Below are 20,611 nucleotides of genomic sequence, written 5' to 3'. Positions count from 1 at the left end.
TAAAGTTGGCATAGCTATTTCGTGAATCTGTACTCTCATTGTTTGCAGCTAAATTGGCCCCATGATTACAAATGCACTAGTGCATCTGAGATATCTACTGAATATCAGAACAAGAAAATGAACTCACAGGGGAATTTACTTATTTTAAAATTAGCTGAAATAAGTAGTGGTCAGAGAAAACACTGGCAGTCTATGAATGTGAAGGTCATTAAAATGCACAGTCATATGAAAGTTATATTACTTGCACCCATGACAGGCCAGGTCATAAAAGGATCACAAAAGAAAGACCTGTAAACCATTGAGAACACCATCAAGCACAGAGAATATAGTGCAGTACATTTTAATGGTAAGAGAACTTCTGTGTTTATCATGTTTCGCACAATGGCATATTTTTCATGCTGAGAATCTTTTTTTCACAAATTAATTTTTTAATACATATTCTGCTTAGGCAAAGGTATGTAGCCCTCGTCCAGGCATCAGAAAAAAATTCAGACCCCGAAAACCAGATAAGCTAACAGTGTAATCAGCTCCCTTGATTGATTAATTAAGTGCTGAGTAGCAGTAAAAAGTTAAAAAAATCAGAAGACCCTGCAACTCTCTGGGACCAGGGTTGCAGACCCCTGGCCTAGGGTCTTCATATAAAATGATATTGCCAAAATCCCACGAAGCGCTCATGTGTACAAAACAACGTTTCCTATCTGTAGCCATCAGGACTGCGGGAGGCCAGGTGCTGATGTTCTCTCAGGACAGTCCGCTCAGTCTCTCGCTCACTTCCCACAGCTTCCTGGCCACCGCGTCGTCTTTGGCCTTGGGGAGAACTTCCTCCTCGGCACAGTTGGAGAAGTAACGGCCACTCAGCGGCTCAATGCCCTCCTGGAGGGCACAGTGCAGGGTGGTCTGGGCACCAGAATCTGGGTCCACAGTGAACAGCCAGCTTGTAGGAACGTAGAAGTACCATATAATGGTGTGACGAGTTATTTCCGTTTTGACTGGTCCTGTGGAACAGAAATTCTGTGGTGAGGCTCTACAAAGCATATGTTAGAAATTATCTAAGGCTCCAAACAATTCTCTTAAAAATACACTTGCTTGGACCTAAGGAAATGAAAGAGTTGAGACACAAGATAACTGTCCTGGCAGTGTGTAATGCATCTTTTAAAGACAAAGATAAAAACTTAAGAGAAAACAAAGACAGCAATACTTTTGAACCACATATGTTCAATACTGACCAGATTTCCAGCTTTGCATACATGCACTGGCAGTTTTGTGCCAGTGTTGAAGCTACACGTTCTAATTTTCTAGTTTTGTTATGAATATTTATAACAGGTGTGCTTGAGGATGGAGAGAAATAGAGAGGACAGAAGCAATGCATGTAGCGCCTCAGATGTTGTAATCTAACGGCTTCTAGCTTCCGATCATGTTTGACCTTCATGTATACTGACCTGGATGCACGCTGTAGCAGGTGACACTGGTTCCTTGCAGTCTCTTCGCCAGCTCATGAGTAAAGAGCATATTGCACAGCTTGCTGTGGCCGTACAACTTAAAAAGGCGAAAGCTGCTGCCCCCCACACCAAGCTCTTTGTGAGTGCTCAGGTAGTTGAAATCAATGGCTCCCAAAGTGTAAGATGTGGAGGACACATTTATCACTCGGCTTGAGCCACACTCCTTCAGACGCTCCAGCAGCAGAAGAGTTAACAGGAAGTGACCGAGGTGATTGACACCAAAGATCATGCCAAAGCCATCCTCTGTCTTTCCTTCCAGGATGAGTCCTGTACCAGGGATGCATCAAATGCCCATCAGTTCTAACACAGAACATTCAGGTAGCAGTGTAGCATAGTGATTTAACCTGTAACCACAATGCCAAAGCCCACAACAGTTCACTACATTTGGAGTCTTAAGCAAGATACTATATTACCTCTGACAACGATCCTTAACTAGAAGTGCCTCAATAGATATCTAGCTGCATGTATATACAATGCCTTTGGAAAGTATTCAGACCCCTTCACTTTTTCCACATTTTGTTACGTGACAGCCTTATTATAAAATGGATTACATCCATTTTTATTCTTTTTATTTTCTTGCCAAAAGGCACCTAAAGGACTCTCAGACCATGAGAAACAAGATTCTCTGGTCTGATGAAACCAAGATTGATCTCTCTGGCCACAATGCCAAGCGCCACGTCTGGAGGAAACCAGGCACCGCTCATCACTTGGCCAATACCATCCCTGCGGTGAAGCATGGTGGTGGCAGCATCATGCTGTGGGGATATTTTTCAGCGGCAAGAACTGGGAGACTAGTCAGGATTGAGGGAAAGCTGAATGGAGCAGAGATCATTGATGAAAACCTGCGCCAGAGCGCTTAGGATCTAAGACTGGTGCGAAGGTTTACCTTCCAACAGGACAACGACCCTAAGCACATAGCCAAGACAACGCAGGAGTGGCTTCGGGACAAGTCTGTGAATGTCCTTGAGTGGCCCAGCCAGAGCCCAAACTTGAACCCGATTGAACATCTCTAGAGAGACCTGAAAATAGCTGTGCAGCAATGCTCCCCATCCAACTGGACAGCGCTAGAGAGGATCTGCAGAGAAGAATGGAAGAAATACCCCAAATACAGGTGTGCCAAGCTTGTAGCGTCATACCAAAGAAGACTCGAGGCTGTAATCGCTGCCAAAGGTGCCTCAACAAAGTACTAAGTAAAGGGTCTGAATACTGTAAATGTGATATTTATATTTTTTATTTTTAATACATTTGCAAACATTTCTAAACCTGTTTTTGCTTTGTCATTATGCGGTATTGTGTGTAGATTGATGAGAACAAATGAATATAATCCATTTTATAAATAGGCTGTAACATAACAATGTGGAAAAAGTGAAGGGGTCTAAATACTCTCCGAAGGGACTATAATGCATAAAAATAGAAAAGATAGTAAAAATGATTGTGATTATGTCTAAATAAAGGCAAATAATGTAATCCAACGTGTACCTTGCTGTACAAAACCTGAAATGGTGTTACCTGCATTGTTGATGAGAAGGTCCAGTCTTGGTTCTGTCTTTAGGAAGGTCTCAGCGAAGGAGCGCACCGACTGCAGGCTCGCCAGGTCCAGCTGCATGTACACCACTTCTGCATTCCCGCTTTCCTGAAGCACAGGGGCAGCGCTCAGAGAATGGGAATGGCAAATCTACCTGGGGTCAGTAACTAAAAAAAAGGCCAAAAATTTTTTACAAGCAATTGACTTCTCACCCTCTTAATGTCACGGACGGCAGCCTCTGCTCTTTCCTGACTTCGGCAGGCCAGGATGACCCTCGCCCCTCTTCTGGCCAATTCCAGGGCTGTGGCCTTTCCAATGCCTGCGTTGGCCCCTGAGAGATACAACCATACTGTTCATTCAAGGGTCAGGGGTCAATGATGGCAGGGTATAAACCTGCGACACAATCCTGAATGCAGTAACCAAAGCAGTTTTGACAACTCAGAAGTACAAAAAAAAAAAAAAAAAACACTATGTAATGAATATAAGCAGGATAAATATGTATAGTGAGGTTGGGCACTGATGTTGGGCGTAAAGCCTGGCTCACCGTTGGTATTCCAATTCATCCCAAAGGTGTTTGATAGAGTAGATGTCACGGCTCTGTGGAGGCCAGTTAAGTTCTTCCCCACTAAACTCATTTCTTTATGGACCTTGCTTTGTGTGCACGGGCATTGTCATGCTGAAACAGGAAAGGGCCTTCCCAAAACCCTTGCCACAAAGTTGGAAGCGCACCATTCTCTAGAAAGTCATTGTATGCTGCAGCAATAAGATTCCCCTTCACCCGAACTAAGGGACCTAACCCAAACCATGAAAAACAGCCCCAGACCAATTGATCACATCTGATTTGCAAGACACTACATTATATTTTGGACCTATTTGGCAGATTCTTCGGTATACAAAGTGCATACAGAAGGTCGTTGGAACAACGACTGAACACAGGTCAGATGAATTACAATTCTCCAAGAAGGCTGAGTTAGCGATATAACCATGCACACCAAGTCTAGTTAACACAGTCGCCGATCGAAGCATAAAGACCGATATCCATCGCAAAGCCTAATATCAGTCATGTAAGGTAGAACAGATTTGTCCAGGAATTCTAACTCAGATATCTAAAAATATAATTTAGACTAGTCAAAACAGAATAACAGATCCCTCCAATTGAATAGAATATGTGACGGTGTTTTAAAAGGAATTTTAATTAGATTTGACATTTGCAGATATCTTCAATTCAAGTATTAGCCTATGTTAAAAAGCTAGAGAAAATATGTCCAACTGTACTGTTAATTTACCATTGACTTATTTACGACTAACTACTGCAACCATTATCATTATTTTCCACAGGTAAACTCAAAAGTGACAATAAAAAACTCACCTGTTACGATCGCAGTCTTCCCGTGCAATGTAGTAGAGCTTTTACACCTCTGTCTTTTAATGAAAACATTGTACCAGATTATATAAATCCCTGCAACTATCCCTGTAATAAATAGTGCGGTATACATGGTAACTACAACTTTGAATATGAGTTCTTTTAAGTTTTTTTTATACTTTATTTAGGATTGATACTGTATTATTGATCATTATTATTCGCCTTTGAACATTGCGGAAACTATGGCGTAGGGGAGAACCGGAACGAAAGAAACAGGGGACGAAAGAAACACATCGATTTCCGCGAAAATTACGGGAGCCCGAATGACTTAACTACGTCAATATGTGCAAACTGTGTAACCCATTTGCTCCAGAAAAAAATAGTCCTGTCTGTCACTTTTTTGTCGAGTTATAAAAGAAAGTTATTTTTGACCGCTGTAAGTAAAATATCGAAACCGGAAGTGTTTTTCTGTTGTACAAGTGTGTTTATGCCTTGAATTTTCCAAACATGCATAATTTACTTAACACAACTGTGGACTAAATGACAGCATAGGTTATATGCTAGCAAGTGTTGGCTGCCAGTCAAGTTGAAAGCGAGCGAGCGAGCGAGCGAGGGAGGGACGAAAGAAACAAGTTTCTTTCGACCCCCTCAGTGTTTCTTCTGCCCCACCGCAGCTTACAATCAGGGCCGGCCGCTGGCATAAACACTCTATGCGGTCGTTTAGGGCCACAACCGCTGGAGGGGGACACATAACAAAAAATAATAATAAATTCAACGTCAATGTTGTAGCCTATTGACCGTTTTCTTTTCTTTTTTAATTCCCCCATCGTTAGAGAAAAAACAGCCAGTTGTTCCGTGCTCAAACTTCATTTGTTTTAGATAGCTTAATTTGTTGTTCTGTCCTGCTGTTTGCACTTTAATCGTTGGGGGGTGGGGGGGAATCCATGAATTTCATGGATTTTATACTTGTAAGTAACATTGTTTATTGACTCAACACTAACATGACATTGTGGGTAACAGTACACTTGCTGAAAGGAATGAGCAATAAAAAAACACCAACACAGAGATAAGACCGCTAATGCACACTTTTCGTCAGTTGTTTCTTTCGACCCGAGTCAGTGTTTCTTCCGACCCCCGCAGCAGGGACCAAAGAAACATTGCACTGATCCTGTTTGCGGCTGATATAGGCCTATATCCGACTTGTTTATGCTAGAAACAAAATTCCAGTTGCTATTAGTGAAGGACACATACAAGTTGTTTGTCATGAATAATGGCATCTCAATCTCCATTAACTTTCGAGTAAACGGGATAAAAGTGAAAAGTGTTTCTTTCGTCCCGGTTCTCCCCTACTTGTTTAGTTGCCTTTCTTAACTCCACCGGTAAACTATATACGATTACGAGTTGCAAAGCGAGTAGTTTCTTTCGCCATGACCCATGGCAGATTTCCAGTGCTTTTTTCTCTCTTAGGGATTCCGTTTTCTGCCGAAAACCAGTTGTGTGGATAACGCAATCGCAGGAGTTTCACGCTTTGTTCTACGAGAAAAATTAAGCCACGCCCATTAATATCTCAACCGTTATTTTTCATATCCATTAGACTATGTGCTTTAAAAAAAGTACGTTGCTATATTGAAACTACAACGGTTGTCGCGTGCAGACGGGTTAGTATGGAAAGTTGAAAACATGAGAGGTGAATAGCAAAATGCGACCGTAGTTTTAATATAAGAACTTGTGAGCAACTTAGTTTTTTAAAGCACATAAGAGCTTCGAAATTGACCGTTGAGATCTTGATGGATGTAATTTCTCTCGTAGAATGAAACTCTCTTGTGCTCATGTTAATCAGACCTTATTTTCGGGAACATAGCCTATGGCTCAAAAATGCCAACTCACTTCCAGGTTTTTGGACGACAAACTGTAACACTCAATTGGCTAAATGTTCTGTTAGGCTACATAAAATACAGGCGTTTGTGCATTCGCCATGTGCATTCGAACTGCTTGTGGACTACGGAACGGTTATCTAAGCTGCACACAAAATGTACGGGGCGTCCGTCCAATGACCAATGTACATTTGACGCTATGGATTAGTCTAAAGACCATAAATGGGGCTTACGCTGCTTCGTAAACACCATGGATGAGTTTGAAAGTAATGGTTTGCCAGTCCCTTATAGAGATGGCACCGTCTCCTTTGCATATAGCCTATATGATAGGGCATGGAAGCATTCTGTTGCCGACAAAGAGATCTTAAAACTATCAGCATACATACAAAGAGTAGCGCGGATTAGGCTTTTTCCTTTTTAGAAAGCAGTTGACCCTGTAGTGCTCTGGAACGAAGGTTGAGGGTCATTGGTCTACATGACTTCCTTGAGGATATTGCCATTTACCCCCTCCCATTATTTTGTGTTAAGTTTCTAAACCACTACACACCAAAATGACATTAAATGCTGAAGAGAATAATTCAGGGGGTCCTGCATGTGCATCTTGGATGACACCGGTACTCCTACATAGGTCAGGTTTCAGGTAATGCCACTCAGTGCAATTCGATTTTTAATTTACCAATCATTAATTTCTGTACAAATGATAATCACATCAATCCTTTAAGGTAATCGCTGAATCATTTGAAATCCAAACACATGTGAATGACAAAATCCAGGGGATATTCGATCAGTCATTTCATATATTTAATATATAAATAATATTATATATGTTAATATGAAATCATATCATACAAAATTGATTTGCAAGTTAACTGATTTTTCAAATTGGACATTTTTTGGAAGTACAATGTTGATATGTTGAACAGTTAAAAATCACTGAAACATGTCTAATAATTACATTCCTCATTCATTCATTCATTCAACGAAATGCTTGCATTATTACAACTGACATTAATCTTGATCTGAGCTCCAGTACCACTCCTTACTGGTTCTCCCACATGGCCCTTCTGATAAATTAAGTCTAAAGCTGAAATAATAAGTGGTCAGAGAAAGCAGTGGTAGTCTATGAATGTGAAGGTCATTAAAATGCACAGTCATATGAAAGTTATATTACTTGCTCCCTTGGCAGGCCAGGTCATAAAAGGATCACAAAAGAAAGACCTGGAGACCATTGAGAACACCATCAAGCACAGAGAATATACTGCAGTACATTTTAATTGTAAGAGGACTTCTGTGTTGAACATGTTTCGCACAATGGCATATTTCTCATGCTGAGAATCTTTTTTTTACAAATTAATTTTTTAATACATATTCTGCTTAGGCAAAGGTATGTAACCTTGTCCAGGCATCAGAAAAAAATTCAGACCCCGAAAACCAGATTAGATTCAATTCAGGTCATTGCCTTCTAAGACAACGAAATGCGTCCTCTGCGTTTGACCCATACTAATTACTTAGGAGCAGTGGGCAGCCAGCCACAGTGCGGCACCCGGGGACCAACTCCAGTTCCGAGGACAGTGACTTGGTCAAGGGCAACGGCAGGAGTACACCTAGGGGCAATTTAGACTCCCCAGTTAACCTAACCTGCATGTCTTTGGACTGTGGGAGGAAACCGGAGTACCCGGAGAAAACTCACGCGGACACGGGGAGAACATGCACACCAGAAAAGCTAACAGTGTAATCAGTTCCCTTGATTGATTAATTAAGTGCTGAGTAGCAGTAAAAAATTACTCTCTCTGAGACCAGGGTTGCAGACCCCTGGCCTAGGGTCTTCATATAAAATGATATTGCCAAAATCCCACGAAGCGCTCATGTGTACAAAACAACGTTTCCTATTTGTCGCCATCAGGACTGCGGGAGGCCAGGTGCTGATGTTCTCTCAGGACAGCCCGCTCAGTCTCTCGCTCACTTCCCACAGCTTCCTGGCCACTGCGTCGTCTTTGGCCTTGGGGAGAACTTCCTCCTCGACACAGTCGGAGAAGTAACGGCCACTTAGCGGCTCAATGCCCTCCTGGAGGGCACAGTGCAGGGTGGTCTGGGCACCAGAATCTGGGTCCACAGTGAACAGCCAGCTTGTAGGAATGAGGAAGATCTTCCAACATATACTGGTGTGACGAGCTATTTCCGTTTTGACTGGTCCTGTGGAACAGAAAATCTGTGTTGAGGCTCTACAAAGCATATGTTAGAAATCATCTAAGGCTCAAAACAGTACTCTTAAAAATGCACTTGCTTGGCCCTAAGGAAATGAAAGAGATGAGACACAAGATAACTGTCCTGTCGGTGTGAAACGCATCTTTTAAAGACAAAGATAAAAACTGGAGAGAGAACAAAAACAGCAATACTTTTGAACCACATATGTTCAATACTGACCAGATTTCCAGCTTTGCATACTTGCACTGGCCGTCTTGTGCCAGAGTTGAAGCTACATGTTCTGATTTTCTGGTTTTGTCATGAATATTTTTCACGTGTGAGGATGCAGAGAAATAGAGAGGACAGAAGAAAAGCTGGAGCTGAATACCTTGTAAGTAGACATAATGCGGTATGCTCCCCAACCTGTAACATGGAGGATAGCATACCAGCCACCCCAATATTTATGAGCAGCAGACCCCTCAGACTTAATTCACTCATCACTGTTGGCTCAATGACTGCTGAAACAGACTGCACTAGGTGCTGTTTTATGTTTGCCACATACACAAATGTGACTGCAGACAGTCATTTCTTGTCTGTCTTACTAACATTTCAGACTATCAATTGTACCTTAAAAGAAAGGGGCACTCAGAATTGTAGTTATGTGCAGTGCGAATCGAGTCTTTGAAACGCATGTAGCGCTTCTGATGCTGTAACCAAAACGCGTCCAGCTTCCGATCATGTTTGACCTTGGTGTCGGTGCGTACTGACCTGGATGTAGACTGTAGCAGGTGACACTGGTTCCTTGCAGTCTCTTCGCCAGCTCATGAGTAAAGAGCACATTGCACAGCTTGCTGTGGCAGTACAATTTAAAAAGCCGATAGCCGCTGCCCCCCACACCAAGCTCTTTGTGAGTGCTCAGGTAGTTGAAATCAACGGTTCCAAAAGTGTAACCTTTGGAGGACACATTTATCACTCGGCTTGAGCCACACTCCTTCAGACGCTCCAGCAGCAGAAGAGTTAACAGGAAGTGACCGAGGTGATTGACACCAAAGATCATGCCAAAGCCATCCTCTGTCTTTCCTTCCACCAAGAGTCCTGTACCAGGGATGCATCAAACGCCCATCAGTTCTAACACAGAACATTCAGGTAGCAGTGTAGCACAGTGATTTAACCTGTAACCACAATGCCAAAGCCCACAACAGGTCACTACATTTGCAGTCTTCAGCAAGGTATTATATTACCTCTGACAAAGATCCTTAACTAGAAGTGCCTCAATAAATATCTAGCTGCGTGAATATACAATGCCTTCAGAAAGTATTCAGACCCCTTCACTTTTTCCACATTTTGTTACGTGACAGCCTTATTATAAAATAGATTACATTCATTTTTATTCTCATCAATCTACACGCAATACCCCATAATGACAAAGCGAAAACAGGTTTTTATAAATTTCAGCAAATTTATTAAAAATAAAAAAACTGAAATATCACATTTACATAAGTATTCAGACCCTTTGCTATGACACTCAAAATTGAGCTCAGGTGCATCATGTTTCCACTGATCATACTTGAGATGTTTCTACAACTTGATTGGAGTCCACCTGTGGTAAATTAAATTGATTTGACATGATTTGGAAAGGCACACACCTGTCCATATAAGGTAGCACATTTGACAGTGCATGTCAGAGCAAAAACCAAGCCATGAAGTCGAAGGAATTGTCCGTAGACCTCCGAGACAGGATTGTGTTGAGGTACAGATCTCGGGAAGGGTACAAAATATTTCAGAAGTTTGAAACCACCAGGACTCTTCCTAGAGCTGGCCGCCTGGCCAAACTGCGCAATCGGGGGAGAAGGACCTTAATCAGGGAGGTGACCGAGAACCCGATAGCCACTCTGACAGAGCTCCAAAGTTCCTCTGTGGAGATGGGAGAACCTTCCAGAAGTACAACCATCTCTGCAGCACTCCACCAATCAGGCCTTTATGGTAGAGTGGCCAGACGGAAGCCACTCCACAGTAAAAGGTACATGACAGCCAGCTTGGAGTTTGCCAAAAGGCACCTAAAGGACTCTCAGACCATGAGAAACAAGATTCTCTGGTCTGATGAAACCAAGATTGATCTCTTTGGCCACAATGCCAAGCGTCATGTCTGGAGGAAACCAGGCACTGCTCATCACCTGGCCAATACCATCCCTGCGGTGAAGCATGGTGGTGGCAGCATCATGCTGTGGGGATATTTTTCAGCGGCAGGAGCTGGGAGACTAGTCAGGATTGAGGGAAAGCTGAACGGAGCAAAGTACAGAGATCCTTGATGAAAACCTGCGCCAGGGCGCTTAGGATCTAAGACTGGTGCAAAGGTTTACCTTCCAACAGGACAACGACCCTAAGCACATAGCCAAGACAACACAGGAGTGGCTTCGAGACAAGTCTGTGAATGTCCTTGAGTGGCCCAGCCAGAGCCCAAACTTGAACCCGATTGAACATCTCTAGAGAGACCTGAAAATAGCTGTGCAGCAATGCTCCCCATCCAACTGGACAGAGCTAGAGAGGATCTGCAGAGAAGAATGGAAGAAATACCCCAAATACAGGTGTGCCAAGCTTGTAGCATCATACCAAAGAAGACTCGAGGCTGTAATCGCTGCCAAAGGTGCCTCAACAAAGTACTAAGTAAAGGGTCTGAATACTGTAAATGTGATATTTATATTTTTTATTTTTAATACATTTGCAAACATTTCTAAACCTGTTTTTGCTTTGTCATTATGCGGTATTGTGTGTAGATTGATGAGAACAAAAATGAATTTAATCCATTTTATAAAAAGGCTGTAACGTAACAATGTGGAAAAAGTGAAGGGGTCTAAATGCTCTCCGAAGGCACTATAATGCATAAAAATGGAAAAGATAGTAAAAATGATTGTGATTACGTCGAAATAAAGGCAAATAAAGTAATATAAGGTGTACCTTGTTGTACAAAACCTGAAATGGTGTTACCTGCATTGTTGATGAGAAGGTCCAGTCTTGGTTCTGTCTTTAGGAAGGTCTCAGCAAAGGAGCGCACCGACTGCAGGCTCGCCAGGTCCAGCTGCATGTACACCACTTCTGCATTCCCGCTTTCCTGAAGCACAGGGGCAGCGCTCAGAGAATGGGAATGGCAAATCTACCTGGGGTCAGTAATTTTAAAAAAGGCTGAAAAGTTTTAACGAGCAATTGACTTCTCACCCTCTTAATGTCACGGATGGCAGCCTCTGCTCTTTCCTGACTTCGACAGGCCAGGATGACCCTCGCCCCTCTTTTGGCCAATTCCAGGGCTGTGGCCTTTCCAATGCCTGTGTTGGCCCCTGAGAGATACAACCATACTGTTCATTCAAGGGTCAGGGGTCAATGATGGCAGGGTATAAACCTGCGACACAATCCTGAATGCAGTAACCAAAGCAGTTTTGACAACTCAGAAGTACAAAAAAAAAAAACCACACTATGTAATGAATATAAGCAGGATAAATATGAATTCCCAGAACTCCGGCTGGGTATAATAGAACAGATATAGAACATAAACAGGAACATAAAAGCACATCTTTGCTGTATTCTCTGCCTTTAGTGTGGTGTGCATTTCTAGGAATCCACCGAGAGAGAGAAAAATCCAAAATAAACCAAAAATTACACAACCAACTACAAACAAAAAAGCAGCGTCTGGTCAATGTTTTTCTATTGCTCATCACTGTTTTGGGCTTGAGTGTTACAGTGTACATTTTTCACAATCTGAATAAAATGTTTGTACTTTGCATGGTATTAATATTTATATAATCTGCTTTTTTCATCAAGTTACTATGTAGTAATAACAATAACAGTACACAAGAGCTTGTCTCTTTGCAGTTGTTTGACAGTATAAAATTGTTCAGATTAATAGAAAATCTTTGGGTCAAATGCTGAAGTCATTCATTTTATTTTATTTTTTACTGTGGTGTCCACAAATAATAAAATAACCTTAGCCTATGTGTACAAAGGTTCATTTACTGTATATATTTTGAATGTACATTTAACCCACATTTAAGTTGAGGCAATACAAAATGCTTATTCATTAAAAAAATTGCACTTCTCACAAACTGATAAAAATGGGCAATAGAATCAGCACAGTTACCAAAGATAAAGCACAGTCAAAAAGTTCTTTCCAGCTTTATAGTAATAGTACATGGGAAAAATGGAAGGTTCAGGAAACAAGTTCAGACAGGAATCTAAATTGTCAAAACATGACAGACTATTTTAAAAACTTGATGAAATATCCTAAATATCTTTCACCGCTCACAAAAACTGGCCAACCGAAAACATACACTCAAACTGAAATATATATATATATATATAAACCCAGAAAGTGACCTATTCCTTCAAAGAAAAACAACTGCAAGCACATCAGGTACCCCATTAGGAGAAGTTCAGACAACTTGCTGTTGTTACCACGGCGACTGCCGTCTGCACCCAACTACAACTGATCAGGCAAAACTGAGATGGTCCCTTACATTACGTAATCTCATTTTGTCAAAATTAAGTAAATATGGCTATACGATATAAATGATCAAATAAATAAATACAGCAAATACACTTCTCCCACACTTTGGGGAGAAGTGTCTATCTGGGTGGGTTTTAACCTACCCATCTCTTCTTTCCCCCTCATTATTACAGATATGAACTGAGCCTGGGAGAACCCGTCAGTCTGAACAAGGGGACCGCCGTCTGGCCTACTCGACATTTTCGCACACCACCCTGCCCGCCAGCTTCTATGTTTTACCGTTTAAACGTATTTTGGTGTGCATGTTCACCCGTTTCAGCATCTACATATTTGTAATTCATTAAAAAAGAAGCTACTTTAGGATACAATATAGTATGCGGATACCTGAAAATCACACCCATATGTACTTGTCGAACATCTCATGGGTACCAAAACCATGGGTATTAATATTGAGGTAGACCCCCCCCCCCCCCTGCAGTAACAGCCTCCACTCTACTGGGAAGGCTTTCCAGTAGATTTCAGAACGTGGATTTCAAACCCACCCAGATGCATCCTTTCAGGCACAAAAGCATTAGTGAGGTTGGGCACTGATGTTGGGCGTAAGGCCTGGCTCACAGTTGGTATTCCAATTCATCCCAAAGGTGTTTGATATCGAGTAGATGTCACGGCTCTGTGGAGGCCAGTTAAGTTCTTCCCCACTAAACCCTGCAAACCATTTCTTTATGGACCTTGCTTTGTGTGCACGGGCATTGTCATGCTGAAACAGGAAAGGGCCTTCCCAAAACTGTTGCCACAAAGTTGGAATCGCACCATTCTCTAGAAAGTCATTGTATGCTGCAGCAATAAGATTCCCCTTCACCCGAACTAAGGGACCTAGCCCAAACCATGAAAAACAGCCCCAGACCAATTGATCACATCTGATTTGCACGAGGCTACATTTAATTTTGGACCTATTTGGCAGATTCTTCGGTATACAAAGTGCATACCGAAGGTCGTTGGAACAACGACTGAACACAGGTCAGATGAATTACAATTCTCCAAGAAGGCTGAGTTAGCGATATAACCATGCACACCAAGTCTAGTTAACACAGTCGCCGAAGCATAAAGACCGATATCCATTGCAAAGCCTAATATCAGTCATGTAAGGTAGAACAGATTTGTCCAGGAATTCTAACTCAGATATCTAAAAATATAATTTACACTAGTCAAAACAGAATAACAGATCCCTCCAACTGAATCGAATATGTGACGGTGTTTTAAAAATAATTTTAACTAGACTTGACATTTGCAGATATCTTCAATTCAAGTATTAGCCTATGTTAAAAAGCTAGCGAAAATATGTCCAACTGTACTGTTAATTTACCATTGACTTATTTACGACTAACTACTGCAACCATTGTCATTATTTTCCACAGGTAAACTCAAAAGTGATAATAAAAAACTCACCTGTTACGATCGCAGTCTTCCCGTGCAATGTAGTAGAGCTTTTACACCTCTGTCTTTTAATTAAAACATTGTACACGATTATATAAATCCCTGCAACTATCCCTGTAATAAATAGTGCGGTATACATGGTAACTACAACTTTGAATATGAGTACCTTTAAGTTTTTTTTATACTTTATTTAGGATTTATACTGTATTATTGATCATTATTATTCGCCTTTGAACGTTGTGGAAACTATGGCGTACTTGTTTAGTTGCCTTGCTTAACGCCACTCGTAAACGATTATACGAGTTGCAAAAAGCGAGTACATTCTTTCGTCATGATCCATGGCATCCCTTGGCAAATTTCCAGTGCTTTTTTTCTCTTACGGATTCCGTTTTCTCGCTTTGTTCTACGAGAAAAATTAAGCTATACGCCCATTAATATCTCAAACCGTTATTTTTCATATCCATTAGACTATGTGCTTTAAAAAAAGTGCGTTGCTATATTGAAACTACAACGGTTGTCGCGTGCAGACGGGCTAGTATGGAAAGTTGAAAACATGAGCAGTGAATAGCAAAATGCGACCCTTGTCGTAGTTTTGATATAAGAACTTGTGAGCAACTTAGTTTTTTAAAGCACATAAGAGCCTCGAAATTGACAGTTGAGATATTAATGGGTGTGCTTTCTCTCGTAGAATGAAACTATCTTGTGCTTATGTTAATCAGACCTTATTTTCCGCAGAAATCCAAATTCCTATAGGCGGGGAGCCTGTGGCTCAAAAAAGCCAGCTCACTTCCGGGTTTTTGGACGACAGACTGTAACACTCATTTGGCTAAATGTTCTGTTAGGCTACATAAAATACAGGCGTTTGTGCATTCGCCATGTGCATTCGAACGCGCTTGTGGACTACGGAACGGTTATCTAAGCCGCACACACAATGTACGGGGCGTCCGTCCAATGACCAATGTACATTTGACGCTATGGAGTAGTCTAAAGACCATAAACGGGGCTTACGCTGCTTCGTAAACACCATGGATGAGTTCGAAAGTAATGGTTCGCCAGTCCCTTATAGAGATGGCACAGTTTGCATATAGCCTATATGACAGGGAATGGAAGCATTCTGTTGCCGACAAAGAGATCTTAAAACTATCAGCATACATACAAAGAGTAGCGCGGATTAGGCTTTTTCCTTTTTAGAAAGCAGTTGACCCTGTAGTGCTCTGGAACGAAGGTTGAGGGTCATTGGTCTACATGACTTCCTTGAGGATATTGCCATTTACCCCCTCCCATTATTTTGTGTTAAGTTTCTAAACCACTACACACCAAAATGACATTAAATGCTGAAGAGAATAATTCAGGGGGTCCTGCATGTGCATCTTGGATGACACCGGTACTCCTACATAGGTCAGGTTTCAGGTAATGCCACTCAGTGCAATTCGATTTTTAATTTACCAATCATTAATTTCTGTACAAATGATAATCACATCAATCCTTTAAGGTAATCGCTGAATCATTTGAAATCCAAACACATGTGAATGACAAAATCCAGGGGATATTCGATCAGTCATTTCATATATTTGATATATTTAATATATAAATAATATTATATATGTTAATATGAAATCATATCATACAAAATTGATTTGCAAGTTAACTGATTTTTCAAATTGGACATTGTTTGGAAGTACAATGTTTATATGTTGAATAGTTAAAAATCACTGAAACATGTAAAATAATTAAATTTCTCATTCATTCATTCATTGAGTGAAATGCTTGCATTATTATAACTGACATTAATCTTGTCATCCTAGTTACTTAGGAGCAGTGGGCAGCCACAGTGCGGCGCCCGGGGACCAACTCGAGTTCCGAGGCCAGTGCCTTGGTCAAGGGCAACGGCAGGAGTACACCTAGGGGACATTTAGACTCCCCAGTTAACCTAACCTGCATGTATTTGGACTGTGGGAGGAAACCGGAGTACCCGGAGAAAACCCACGCGGACACGGGGAGAACATGCAAACCAGAAAAGCTAACAGTGTAATCAGCTCCCATGATTGATTAATTAAGTGCTGAGTAGCAGTAAAAAATTTAAAAAATCAGAAGACCCTGCAACTCTCTGGGACCAGGGTTGCAGACCCCTGGCCTAGGGTCTTTGTATAAAATGATATTGCCAAAATCCCGCGAAGCGCTCGTGTACAAAACAACGTTTCCTATCTGTAGCCATCAGGACTGCGGGAGGCCAGGTGCTGATGTTCTCTCAGGACAGCCCGCTCAGTCTCTCGCTCACTTCCCACAGCTTCCTGGCCACCGCGTCGTCTTTGGCCTTGGGGAGAACTTCCTCCTCGACACAGTCGGAGAAGTAACGGCCACTCAGCGGCTCAATGCCCTCCTGGAGGGCACAGTGCAGGGTGGTCTGGGCACCAGAATCTGGGTCCACAAAGAACAGCCAGCTTGTAGGAATGAGGAAGGTCTTCCACCATATACTGGTGTGACGAGCTATTTCCGTTTTGACTGGTCCTGTGGAACAGAAAATCTGTGGTGAGGCTCTACAAAGCATATGTTAGAAATCATCTAAGGCTCAAAACAGTACTCTTAAAAATGCACTTGCTTGGCCCTAAGGAAATGAAAGCGATGAGACACAAGATAACTGTCCTGGCGGTGTGAAACGCATCTTTTAAAGACAAAGATAAAAACTGAAGAGAGAACAAAAACAGCAATACTTTTGAACCACATATGTTCAATACTGACCAGATTTCCAGCTTTGCATACTTGCACTGGCCGTCTTGTGCCAGAGTTTACATTTTACATTTTACATTACATTTATTTCGCAGACGCTTTTATCCAAAGCGACGTACAAAAAGTGCATATCATGGTCATAGACAACTGCTAAACACAGGTTCAGTAAGGTACAATACTTATTTTGTACAGCTATTTCTAGCCAAGAACACAGTTCACACAGTGAACAGAGTTGAAGCTACATGTTCTGATTTTCTGGTTTTGTCATGAATATTTTTCACGTGTGAGGATGCAGAGAAATAGAGAGGACAGAAGAAAAGCTGGAGCTGAATATCTTGTAAGTAGGCATAATGCGGTATGCTCCCCAACCTGTAACATGGAGGATAGCATACCAGCCACCCCAATATTTATGAGCAGCAGACCCCTCAGACTTAATTCACTCATCACTGTTGGCTCAATGACTGCTGAAACAGACTGCACTAGGTGCTGTTTTATGTTTGCCAGATACACAAATGTGACTGCAGACAGTCGTTTCTTGTCTGTCTTACTAACATTTCAGACTATCAATTGTACCTTAAAAGAAAGGGGCACTCAGAATTGTAGTTATGTGCAGTGCGAATAGAGTCTTTGAAACGCATATAGCACCTCTGCTGTTTTAAACAAAAGGCCTCCAGCTTCCGATCGTGTTTGACCTTGGTGTCGGTGCGTACTGACCTGGATGCAGACTGTAGCAGGTGACACTGGTTCCTTGCAGTCTCTTCGCCAGCTCATGAGTAAAGAGCACATTACACAGCTTGCTGTGGCCGTACAATTTAAAAAGCCGATAGCCGCTGCCCCCCAAACCAAGCTCTTTGTGAGTGCTCAGGTAGTTGAAATCAATGGCTCCAAAATTGTAAGCTTTGGAGGACACATTTATCACTCGGCTTGAGCCACACTCCTTCAGACGCTCCAGCAGCAGAAGAGTTAACAGGAAGTGACCGAGGTGATTGACACCAAAGATCATGCCAAAGCCATCCTCTGTCTTTCCTTCCACGAAGAGTCCTGTACCAGGGATGCATCAAACGCCCATCAGTTCTAACACAGAACATTCAGGTAGCAGTGTAGCACAGTGATTTAACCTGTAACCACAATGCCAAAGCCCACAACAGGTCACTACATTTGCAGTCTTCAGCAAGGTATTATATTACCTCTGACAAAGATCCTTAACTAGAAGTGCCTCAATAAATATCTAGCTGCATGAATATGTAATGCATAAATATGGAAAAGATGGTAAAAAATGATTGTGATTGTCTAATTTCTAAACCTGTTTTTGCTTTGTCATTATGCGGTATTGTGTGTAGATTGATGAGAACAAAAATGAATTTAATCCATTTTATAAAAAGGCTGTAACGTAACAATGTGGAAAAAGTGAAGGGGTCTAAATGCTCTCCGAAGGCACTATAATGCATAAAAATGGAAAAGATAGTAAAAATGATTGTGATTACGTCGAAATAAAGGCAAATAAAGTAATATAAGGTGTACCTTGTTGTACAAATCCTGAAATGGTGTTACCTGCATTGTTGATGAGAAGGTCCAGTCTTGGTTCTGTCTTTAGGAAGGTCTCAGCGAAGGAGCGCACCGACTGCAGGCTCGCCAGGTCCAGCTGCATGTACACCACTTCTGCATTCCCACTTTCCTGAAGCACAGGGGCAGCGCTCAGAGAATGGGAATGGCATATCTACCTGGGGTCAGTAACTAAAAAAAAGGCCGAAAATTTTTAACAAGCAATTGACTTCTCACCCTCTTAATGTCACGGACGGCAGCCTCTGCTCTTTCCTGACTTCGACAGGCCAGGATGACCCTCGCCCCTCTTTTGGCCAATTCCAGGGCTGTGGCCTTTCCAATGCCTGTGTTGGCCCCTGAGAGATACAACCATACTGTTCATTCAAGGGTCAGCATGGCTGAGGCTTTCTCCGGGCTTTGTACAGGCAATGACCTGAGGGTGAGAAGTATGGTGGCCCACAAGGAGGACTGTGCTTCATAAGCAAAGGCACAAACATAAAGGGAAATGTGCCCCAAATCAAGGAATGATGTGAACACTTACAAAAAGCCAAAGTAAACAGTGGAAATGTGCTGTGAAAGAAAAAACATACTGCATAATGCCGAAAAAAACCGACGCATATAAGACGATATCCATTCCGAAGCCTATATCAGTCTCGTGAAAAAGAACAGACTTGTCTAGGAATTCTAACTCAGATATCCGAAAATATCATTTTAACTAAAAAGGAACAACAGATCCCTCCAATTGAATCGAATGACGATATCTGAGACACCATTATAGAAGTCTTAAACGGTATTTTGACATTGACATTTGCAGATATCTTCAATTATCGTTATTAGTCTAATTATAATAGCAGATACCTTGAATATCTGCAGTTATAATCGCAGATATTCTGACTGGTCACCTTGTAATTGTCAAAATGCATTTCAAAATGCATTTGTTGATATCTAAAATGCAATTATCGATCAAATTCTTTGCTATGCTAGTCTATTTTTGAATTTACCCGTGCAAATTTTAAAGTGAATTATCAAAATCGATGCAAATATAATCTTTAAGCTATAACGCTTTGATATTGAACTTTTATAAGATAAACAGAAATTAAGAAAACATTTTGAGATGCAGCAAAAAAATGCGGCATGTCATGCGCGACCCCAAATATATGCCTTTGAAAGCTATAGTGAAAATATGTCCAACTACACTGCTAATTTACCATTGAGTTGTTTATGAATAACTACTGCAAATCATTATATTCCACAGACAAACTTAAAGCTGGTAATAAAAAGAAAAACTCACCTGTTACGATCGCAGTCTTCCCGTGCAATGTTGTAGAGCTTTTACACCTCTGTCTTTTAATGAAAACATTGTACACGATTATATAAATCCCTGCAACTATCCCTGTAATAAGCAGAGTGGTATACATGGTAACTACAGCTTTGGAGATGAGTACCTTTAAGTTTTTTATACCTTATTCAGGATTTGTACTAACATTATTATTCACCCTTGGACGTTAGGAAAACTATGACGTGTTGGTTTTGTTGCCTTCCTTAACTCCACCCATGAACTATTCGATTACGAGTTGCAAAGCGAGCAGTTTCTTCCGCCATGGGTTCCCTTGGCAGATTTCCATTGCTTTTTTATCTTAGGGATTCCGTATTCTGCAGAAAATTAGTTGTGTGGATAACGCAAGCCTAGGAGTTTCACGTTTTAATATAAGAACTTGTGAAACATTTAGTTTTTTAAAGCACATAAGCTTCGAAATTGACAGTTGAGATATTAAGGGATGTAATTTCTCTCGTAGAACAAAACGTGAAACTCTCTTGTGTTTATGTTAACCACAGACCTTATTTTCCACAGAAATACAAATCCCTATGGGGGTTTGGTGGAAGCATTGGAAATTTGCCGAGCGTTAAATATAAGTGGCTATGGCCGGGGGAACCTATGGCTCAAAAATGGACAACGAACTATAACAT

At 41.5% G+C, this 20,611-nt stretch overlaps 3 protein-coding genes across 5 annotated transcripts; all 3 read right to left on the bottom strand.

The window, feature by feature from the left end:
- Window positions 1-324: 324 nt before the first annotated feature.
- On the bottom strand, window positions 325-4,980 carry LOC118235380 (dehydrogenase/reductase SDR family member 13-like). Its single transcript, XM_035432627.1, has 5 exons — window positions 4,394-4,980; window positions 3,237-3,355; window positions 3,009-3,132; window positions 1,440-1,766; window positions 325-995 (listed from the first exon to the last, which is right to left on the bottom strand). Exons 1-5 carry the CDS (start codon window positions 4,518-4,520, stop codon window positions 742-744), a joined length of 951 nt encoding a protein of 316 aa, XP_035288518.1. The 5' UTR covers window positions 4,521-4,980; the 3' UTR covers window positions 325-741.
- A 2,433-nt stretch (window positions 4,981-7,413) lies between these two features.
- Window positions 7,414-15,146, bottom strand: LOC118235378 (dehydrogenase/reductase SDR family member 13-like). Of its 3 annotated transcripts, XM_035432624.1 has the most exons (6): window positions 14,387-15,146; window positions 11,659-11,777; window positions 11,431-11,554; window positions 9,214-9,540; window positions 8,834-8,868; window positions 8,474-8,630 (listed from the first exon to the last, which is right to left on the bottom strand). In XM_035432624.1, exons 1-6 carry the CDS (start codon window positions 14,511-14,513, stop codon window positions 8,505-8,507), a joined length of 858 nt encoding a protein of 285 aa, XP_035288515.1. In that variant the 5' UTR covers window positions 14,514-15,146; the 3' UTR covers window positions 8,474-8,504. The 3 variants fall into 3 exon arrangements, with proteins under 3 accessions (XP_035288514.1, XP_035288515.1, XP_035288516.1); XM_035432623.1 differs by lacking the exons at window positions 8,474-8,630; window positions 8,834-8,868 and adding an exon at window positions 7,414-8,454 and having other exon boundaries at window positions 14,387-15,136; XM_035432625.1 differs by lacking the exon at window positions 8,474-8,630 and having other exon boundaries at window positions 8,761-8,868; window positions 14,387-15,141.
- Window positions 15,147-15,798: 652 nt separating this feature from the next.
- Window positions 15,799-20,186, bottom strand: LOC118235379 (dehydrogenase/reductase SDR family member 13-like). Its single transcript, XM_035432626.1, has 5 exons — window positions 19,935-20,186; window positions 18,881-18,999; window positions 18,653-18,776; window positions 17,816-18,142; window positions 15,799-16,882 (listed from the first exon to the last, which is right to left on the bottom strand). Exons 1-5 carry the CDS (start codon window positions 20,059-20,061, stop codon window positions 16,623-16,625), a joined length of 957 nt encoding a protein of 318 aa, XP_035288517.1. The 5' UTR covers window positions 20,062-20,186; the 3' UTR covers window positions 15,799-16,622.
- Window positions 20,187-20,611: the final 425 nt, after the last annotated feature.

Source organism: Anguilla anguilla, chromosome 9 (genome assembly GCF_013347855.1).
Source record: "Anguilla anguilla isolate fAngAng1 chromosome 9, fAngAng1.pri, whole genome shotgun sequence".
NCBI lineage: Eukaryota > Metazoa > Chordata > Actinopteri > Anguilliformes > Anguillidae > Anguilla > Anguilla anguilla.
This window is presented reverse-complemented; position numbering and strand designations above follow the sequence as displayed.